The sequence below is a fragment of the Cucumis sativus genome, chromosome 3 (genome assembly GCF_000004075.3).
Source record: "Cucumis sativus cultivar 9930 chromosome 3, Cucumber_9930_V3, whole genome shotgun sequence".
Lineage (NCBI taxonomy): Eukaryota > Viridiplantae > Streptophyta > Magnoliopsida > Cucurbitales > Cucurbitaceae > Cucumis > Cucumis sativus.
The window spans coordinates 18,959,517-18,969,323 of NC_026657.2; the positions used below are offsets into that span (position 1 = coordinate 18,959,517).

The 9,807-nt window shown below is 30.4% G+C and overlaps 1 protein-coding gene across 1 annotated transcript; it reads left to right on the plus strand.

The window, feature by feature from the left end:
* The first annotated feature begins 545 nt into the window (after positions 1-545).
* Positions 546-2,780, plus strand: LOC116402431. Its single transcript, XM_031881679.1, has one exon. The coding sequence runs from the start codon at positions 546-548 to the stop codon at positions 2,778-2,780; it is 2,235 nt and encodes a 744-aa protein (XP_031737539.1).
* Positions 2,781-9,807: the final 7,027 nt, after the last annotated feature.

The following is a 9,807-nucleotide window of genomic DNA, read 5'->3' on the forward strand; positions in this document are numbered from 1 at the left end:
GATTTACGCCACGCCACATGAACGTTACACAGTCTCAAACCGCTCAACACTATGTTGCTATGAATCCACTTTTTGATGTTCCACCTCCTGTCCCAGATATAGAACAATTGGAAGCTCAGGCTAAAATTCAAGACATGGGGCAAAATGAAAACACTCCGGCTAAGCAAAAACTAGATGTTTTGGAAGAAAGATTGCGAGCAATTGAAGGGACTGATGTTTATGGAAATATAGATGCAACACAGTTGTGTTTAGTACCGGGTTTGATCATTCCAACAAAGTTTAAAGTTCCCGAATTTGACAAATATGATGGATCATCGTGTCCAAGGAGTCATCTTATAATGTATTGTAGAAAGATGGCAGCGCATATTGGTAATGATAAATTGTTGATCCATTGCTTTCAGGACAGTTTGACTGGTCCAGCTACTCGATGGTATATTCAATTAGATAATGCACACATTCATGTTTGGAAGGATTTAGCTGATGCATTTCTAAAGCAATACAAACATAATATTGATATGGCTCCAGATCGTTTAGACTTACAACGGATGGAGAAGAAAAGTTCAGAAAGCTTTAAAGAATATGCTCAACGATGGAGAGATATAGCCGCAGAGGTTCAACCACCATTAACAGACAAAGAAATGACATTTATGTTTATGAATACTTTGCGGGCGCCGTTCTATGATCGAATGATTGGTAATGCTACAACCAATTTTTCTGACATTATTGTTATTGGTGAAAGAATTGAATATGGGATAAAACATGGGAGGTTAATAGAGACTTCAGCTGAGTATGGTGGATTAAAGAAAGGAGCAACACCTAAGAAGAAAGAAGGTGAGGTTCATGCAATTGGTTTTCCTAATTTAGGGAACCACAAATCAACTTTTGGCCAAAGAAAACATGACCAAAGTTTTCCTTCATATATAAGCAATGTTACTCATATCCCTTATAACAACTATGTACCAACCCACTCTCTCTCTGGAGCCCCAAAACTTGTTAATTCAAACTTTTCTCGACCGTTTGTACAAGGTCAGGGTAGCAAGACCAACTCAGAAACATTTCGATTTGACCCAATTCCTATGACATATACAGAGCTTTTACCTCAGCTAGTTCATAATCGACAGTTAGCTCCTATCCCAATAAATCCTATACAACCTCCTTATCCAAAATGGTATGATCCAAATGCTCGATGTGATTATCATGCCGGAGGAGTGGGACACTCAACTGAAAATTGTTTAGCTTTGAAAAGGAAGGTGCAATCTTTAATTAATGCTGGATGGTTGAGCTTCAAAAAAGCTGGTGAGAAGCCGGATGTCAACAACAATCCACTTCCTAATCATGAAAATTCAAAAGTGAATGCGATAGATTGTTTTGTTGGAAAGTGTAAAAATGAAGTTCATGAGATAAGGATGCCTATGGAAACACTTTTTGAAGGTCTTTTTGAAGCAGGATATGTTAGTTTGGAATATTTAGACCCCAATATAAGATACGAAGGATACGATGAAGGCAAACGTTGTATATTCCATCAAGGAGTTGCAGGCCACGCTATCCAACAATGTTGTACATTTAGATCTAAAGTACAACAATTTATGGATTCGAAGATACTCACAGTATACGAAGGACAAGGAAAAGATGAGATGAAAGACAATAAAATATGTACATTAATGGGTGAAGTTGCAAAAAAGGAAAATCCCTTTTTACCAAGGCCTTTGACAGTCTTTTATCAAGAAAATCGTAATAAATCAAGTTCCTGCAATCCTAAACAACTCATTGTCCAAGTACCGAGTCCTTTCAAATTTAAGGATTTGAAAGCGGTGCCATGGCGGTATGATTGCCAAGTCATTACAGGTCCTTCAGTTGATAATATTACAGGAATCAGCGGGATAACTCGAAGTGGAAGATGTTATAAACCAGATAATTTAACAGCTCCTTCAAGTAGTTTAACATTGGGGCAAGGGAGGAAAAGTGAGAAAAGAAATGTGAATGAACATGACAAAGAGCAGGATGTAGAGATGTCTGTCATAGCAAAAGATATAGAATGCAAAAAACCTGTTACAGATGAGGCAGCAAACGAATTCTTGAAAATAGTAAAACAAAGTGAGTATAAGATCATAGAGCAAATGCATAATACTCCAGCTCGAATTTCTTTATTATCTTTGTTTTTAAATTCAGAGCCTCATCGCAAAGTGCTATTAGATATTTTGAATAAGGCACATGTTGGACATGACATTTCAGTGGAAAAGTTCAGCGGAATTATTGGAAGCATTACGTCTTCAAATTCTATAGTCTTCACGGATGATGAAATTCCTCCTGAAGGTTTAGGCCATATAAAAGCACTGCATATTCAAGTGAAGTACAAGGATTATGTTATAGCAAGAGTTTTAGTGGATAACGGTTCAGCTCTTAATATAATGCCTAAATCTACACTATTAAAGCTCCCAGTGGACATGTCATACATCAAATCAAGTACTATGGTAGTGAGAGCTTTTGATGGATCACGAAGAGAAGTAATTGGTGACATTGAATTACCAATCAAAATTGGCCCATGTACTTTCAATATAGTCTTTCAAGTAATGGAGATAACACCTACTTACAGCTTTTTGTTAGGTCGTCCTTGGATTCACTCTGCAGGAGTGGTGCCATCTACATTGCATCAAAATTTGAAATTTATTGTTGGGAGTAAGATGATTTGTTTAATGGGAGAGGAAGATTTTCTGATAACAAAACCGATATCAACCCCATATGTGGAGGCAACAGAAGAAGCTTTAGAGTGTTTAATGTAGGCTATCGACAGTTTGGCGTAGAGAACAATTGTGTACTTCCAAATCTACTATTTGTGCTTCCCGTTTACCAATTGACGATTTCAAATCATTGACAAGCTCGAGAGAATATTCCTTCATGCTTTCTAAGTCTTTAATATATTCATCTTGTGATTCTACTGTTGCCTGTAATATTGTCTTTTCATTTTTCAAACTTCTATTCGACTTATTCATTCGCCTCATCTCTTCATCTAACACCTCAAGATTCTTTTCTAATTTATCTTGGTTTTTTAAGAAACTCTTGGTCTTTTCAAGCTCTTTCTGCAAAAAAGTCGCATGATCTATCCATTGGCTCGTCTCCTTTTGAAGTTTCTCATTCTCTTACTCTAACAGTCGATTTTTCTCCTCTAATTTAGTGATCTTCTCAATCCACTGGTCTGGTTGTTCAGAGCTTGTCCCCTCTACCCTTTCAACTACCTCCCTTAAGGTATATATTACATTCTTTCTTCTATTTGTCTGCCACGCCTCATATCCACTAGTAACCCCTTCATAGTGTCCTTTGCCTTTTATCTTCCTCACAGACTTCCATGCACATACTGCTCGATGTTTTTTCCTTTGACAATCTTCATGATCGTATGCAAAATCAGAGTCTTGTAAATTATGAGTTGGTGGTATAAATTGTTTGAGCCAAACTTGACGCAAAACTAACAATGGTGTACAGTTAACACCTCCCCACGGTCCCAACAAAGGCACACTATGGAAATCTCCACATCTGTAAATTACTGCTTTCAAAGGCATCCATTGGGCTTTCCATATGACATCTTCTTTGGATACCCAAGTCTCCTTCTTTGGATATGTTGGGTTCCAAACTGCCATACCAAACTCACTAATTGTGTTTCGCATTAAATTTCATGGGCTACTGAATTCTAACTTTGGACACCTAAACTCTGCCGAAAATTTGATATGGCTGTGTATCCAAATATATAATAAAGGAACACAACAATTCAATTTTCCTGCACCTTTATTTCTACAGAAGTTAAGGGATCGAAAAGTTTCAGCCAATATAGGTATAATAGGATCGACTCCTCGTTCTATTTCAAAGAATAATCTGATCACTTTCCCATCGACATAACCTTCTGCTTTAGGAAAAATCACCGCTCCATAAATGCATAATGCCAAGAGAGCAAGACCTTTGTCTTCATCAATGTAAGTTTGTGTCATCATTAATAGATAGTCAAATGACACATTCTCTTCTCCACCCTTAACTTTTATATGTTTCTGAATTTCAGTGGTATGAACGGTTTCTAAAAATTTTGACAAAGTCCTTTTTGTTGTTTGCTTAGGGTTAAAGAAATAAACAATTTCCCTTTCCTTTCCAGGCATGCTAAGCATAGCTTGATATTCTTCTATGGTTGGCAGTAAATCACATGACCCAAGTGTAAAACAATTATATGCTGGATCCCAAAAATTAATGATTCACAGGTATGTACATCAACTCTGCTATATGTCCATATTTCTTCGAAAAAATGAATCTTCGTTGAGGTGTCAATGCCTCCCAAATCATTTTGTGTAAAAGAGAGCTGACACTTGGATAGTACTGATATTTGAGAAGAATTATTTATGCTATCCCCAAATTTTTGTTGTGTCTCTTCAGCCCATTTAAGAACATCACTTGGCTCATCAAACTTGAATTCATAAGATGAATGCATTGACATATTGGACATCCTGGTATTTTAACAACTGTTTATTTTTTGCACAATTATAACAAAAAGATATAGTCAAATCACTTTGCACAATAAATAATAACAAAGTAACAAAACATGAGAAAGAGGGAAAAAAAAAAGAAAAATAAATAAATAAATAAAATAAGTTAAATTAAATTTAGAAAAACAATAAAAAAATTTAAAAAATTTAAAAAATTAATAATAGAAAATTAAAAAAGAATAATAATAATAATAATGATGAATAAATAAATAATAAATAATAATAATTAATAATTAATAACAGAAAATTTAAAAATAGGTAAAATATGTAAAAAAAATAATAATAATAATAGTTAAATAAGGTTTTCATGCACTTGTAAGCATTACTTTCCTTATGGTTGAAATCAAAGACCAAATTTAAAGAAAAAAAGAAAAAAAAACAAAATCAAAAATTCGTTTTTTTTTTTTTAATATACATACATTGTAGAAAGTACTATGATTAAACTCCATTTGAAAAATAATTAAATAAATAAAAAGGAAATATGTCAAATTTTATAAAAATGTGAAACTTTGTTTTCTTTTTTTAAAAATAATAATAAGACTTTGGATGAAATAAGCTAGATAGAAAAATGACATGGTGTTAGTATCAAAACTCTTAAAAGAAAAAAGGCCCTCAAATTTATTCTAATGTTATTTAACTAATAACAGAAGAATTAATCTGAGCGAGGATTTTTCATGTGCCTGCACGGGAGTCGAAACCCCTCGAAAGTCAACACTACTTCGTCCTCAATTCTAGTTCTATAAGGTTGTAGCCCGGGTAGAGGGCTTGTGAGTGTGTGTAAATGCATGATGACATAAAAATAAAAAATAAAAAAATAAAAAATAATACCAATAACATAGTACAAAATATTACATCTGAATCAAATAAAAACAAATAATTAAGTGAACCAACATATTATAATATAATAATAATAAAAGATAAAATATATGGCTCGACTCTCCAAAATCCCCAGTGGAGTCGCCAAGCTGTCGCGACGTGATCGCTACGTGGAGCGGCCGACCTCCCCGTTTATTTAATTTTAATAAATAATTTTGGAGTCGCAACCAATCATATATTAAGATAATGTCATTCACCAATACGAAAACATACGAGAGAGTTGATAGCTCGTCGTATATATCTAAACCATTCTTACAAACATTGGGTAAATTATCAATTATATTTTTGTAAGACTGCCAAATAATATCATACGTTACATTAAAGTATTCAAATCAATTTATTATTTTAATATTTAGTAGAATAGAAAGTCTTCAAATCTATTTTGAAACTTTCTTAAACATATTTATTATTCATTTTCCATCTCAAATATGGAGGTAAAAGAAAAATCAAAAAATGAAGGATTGGTTTAATTTATTTTTATAAAATTAGTGAGATGAAGGAAAAATAAAATACATAATCTATAACAGAATTAAAATGCAAAAATTAATAATTATTTAAAAATATCCGTGCAAATTTTTCATATTTGAAGGAAGAAGACAATAACCAAATTTATATTTCGGAGAAGAAGAATAACCAAATTTGAGAGAGAGGACGTAAAATGCTTTTAAAACTATTAAAAAGCTACAATATTATAATAAAATATTTTTAAAACTATAATAAACCTCTAAATATTTATTTCACTTACAATATTTAAATAAATGGTCGTGTGTTAAGTATGGAAATATATTTGAACCAATTGGTCAGTCATAGTCGTACTCATATTCACAATTCAGAATAAATGCTTTTCATGTAAATAAAAGAAACTTCATGTAATAAGAAAATGAATACCTACAATATTTTAAAAATTAAAGTATATGAACACCCTTTTTAATTTCACATTTCTTCATTTGTTCTATTTTTTTTTTTTTTTTGTTGAAAAGTAAATTTAGGGTTAAAATAACTTTTTCTTCGTATTTGATTAAAAAATTAACTGTTTTACTTTTTAAAATATAGATAAATTATGGCAAATGAAAATTTTGGTGAAAATATTTATAAAATATAGAAAAATTAGATTTTGAGGAACATGGATAAATTAAGCGAGAACCTAATCTATTGACAAAGTAAGCAACACAAAGCAAACACAAGAAAGAAAAGAACACAAACAAGTTGATAACTCAATTTAGTGTAATCACACCATTCGACCATATGCTCGAATGAGAAGATTATTTTGTATTACGAAGATAAAGGTGATTCCTAAACCATTTGGTGCACAAATCACCTGTGTATCTCAATATTCAAGCTCTCTTTGAATGAAACTCCTCGAGATAGCTTCAAATGTTAGGTTCCTCCTAACATATTTAAATCTTCTCTAAGATTTGTATCACAAAATTAGTACCTTGACTAACCTCAAAAATGATATTTTTTACTAATAAACTTTCGAGAGACAAATGAAAATCATATGTAATGTTATTCAAGTATAGATGAAGAATATGTGTTTTATTCTTTGTACTTATAATCATATCTCAAAGAATTAAATAAAATCTCATATCTCAGATAAAGGATCCCCAGACATTGATGTAGTGTCATCAAACTAGGTTAACTTTCTTATGTTCCTACTATGTCTACTTATGTGTAATGTTAGTTATTCCAACTGTTGATTAACTAAGAGTTCATCTCAATCTACTGATGTCAATGTTTTTCTTATTTTATTAACTTCTATCAGTTTCAATCAATGTGATCGATACGTGGAAAGTATCTATTAGATTTAAGAATTAAAAAAAAAAAAAAGAATAGGTAAAATATGGTAATAAATTAGATAATAGATTGATTTGATTTAAGTTGCATGTGAAACAAATGGTAAGGATGTGGTTTGAGATGGGAATTAAAATAAACAAACAGATAAAATGATGAGATTTCTCGTGGTCTTCTTAATTTCAATTCTGAAATAGATTGCAATAGATTATGTTTTTTCTTTCTTTTCTTTTCATTTTTTGAAAATTGTGAATGGATAATATTCTTTTTCCAAAGAGGAATTATAGATATTGGCAATCTTTTTCTTAAACACAAAGACTGCATTATGAGTTTTAAAATGAAGGTTTGTGTATGCTTTTATATAATATATATATATATATAAAAGAAAAAAGAGAAGAAGAATTGATCTTTCAAATATTATCAAACATGTAATAGATTGTGCTTTTTGAAATACAAATTCTATGAGGATTTTCGAAACAAACAATAGATGATAACTATTTAAATAAAATAATAGGTGACATTTACTTTTGAAATTCAGGATAGATTATATTATTCAACATTCTTTGTGCAAACTACAATTTTTTTCATTTTTATTTAACATAAATTATATGTTTCTATATAATACTTAAATTTGGTAACTATGGCTACTATTTATCAACAAAGTTTATCATTTCAAGAACAATATAAAACTGTAATTATCTTTTTATTATTTTGAAAAAGGCCACCCTTCTGTAAAGTTTCCCTCCCTCTAAGAACACCTTTAATTTGGTTAAATTGAAAAGCATAATAATAATAATCATAAACATGAAGGATATAGATCTTTATATTTGGAGATGAAGTGCCCTATTAAAGGCAGACCAAAATTAGGTTTACAAGTCATGGGCCTCACTCCTTTTATAATTGGGCCTCATCCATCATCACTAGCCCACCACTTGTTCTTAAGGATTCCTCACAAAAATTCATACATCAAATCTCCTTTTTTTATTTCCCTAATTATTGTTGGAAAAAAAAAAAGGAAGTCCAATTACGTTTCTACCCTCTCCACCCACCCTTCAAATACAAATATAATATAATCTATTCCAGATTTATTTGAAAAATATGCCTTCTTATTGTTTTTAAATAATATTAAATTTCTTGTCTTTAATATATATCAAGTTTACTCAGTTTGTCATATTGAATTAGGAGAATTTTTCAGCTTACAGAAAAAGAAAAAAAAAAGAAAATTAGTACTTCAAGAAATATGATTTAAAATGAAAAAGAAACTATATATTAATGGGCTTTTTTTAATACAGAATTGAAAAATAAAAAAGGGGTTACATTTATTGATGTTGATGGGAGAGACCCATAATTTTGACTTGTAAAATAGCTCTTGAAAATCCTGAAGAGGTCACATATCATTCAATTTATATCAATCTTTAGTCAACTTCTAAGTATATTCTCTTTTTTTTTTTTTTTGATTTGATTGTGCCACGTGCATTACCTTATATTATTCATATCATGAAGTGACACACTATATGTTCTCTTCTTTTTTCTTTTTCTTTTTTCATTTTAATAATTCTCAAATGCTAATATGACTTCATCTTTAATAATATATATATTAATACAACCCTAAAGTCATATAGTGTGTGTAATAGTAATATATGAAACATATATATTATTTATGTTAGAGAATTTAATTTCACATGAAACCAATTTGTATGGTTGTAAGAATCCCTGCGTACGTGTAATGAGTAACATGGTGCAATGGATCCAAAGTCAGTTCTATCACTTCTTCTTTCGTATATTTTGATACTTACATTATTATTATATGTATAGAAGAATATTTTGGAAATAAATTAAGGAGCAACTTATTAAAAGCTACATTATCTTTATGAATATTAACTCAAATGTTTAATTACCTTCACGACCAAACAATAAAATATTGGATTATGTATTGTTAATCATCATTTTTTAATTAAGTGTGAGCTAGTATAGTATAAATGAACCTGCACTTTGCTCCCTTATGGTAATGGGTTTGCTAATAAAAAATGTGGAATAAATTAAATTTTATGTATGAAATCATTTTGTAAGTATCTCATATTTAATGCAAGTTCCATGCACGATCACCTTGGCTACTGCACTTCAATTTCTTCTAAACAAAAAAATCCCTATCATAATATATATATACTCATATATACATACATTCATACATATATGAAAATATGGGACAATACCAATAACTTTAGCTAGCTCAATAATGGCATCTCTAACTCCTTCTAGAGGTAGATTCAAGCTCTTTTTACAACTTTTTAATATTATTTTTACTATATACCATGGAACTTTGTCAACAAAATTTTTAGATCCGTTAGTATTATAATCATCTTTCTAGTCTCAAAATTTTGAAAAATAAGTATATATTTTGCCCTTTAGTTTTCAAACCATAACTTTTTAGCATGTGATTTAATAAATAAGTATAGTACATATATTAAGTTTTAGTTTTAGTTTAGTTAGTTTCCAAGTTTTGAAGAAAGATTTTAAAAGGTGTCTTTGAATATTTTTTTCTAAAACTTTATATAATTATAGGACATATTTCTAAAAGAAAAGAGAAATAATTTTAGAGGGAAGAGTTAAAATTTTCAAA

Excerpts from the sequence above, each read along its gene's own strand:
- LOC116402431 (XM_031881679.1), top strand. The coding sequence starts at position 546 with ATGGAGAAGAAAAGTTCAGAAAGCTTTAAAGAATATGCTCAACGATGG.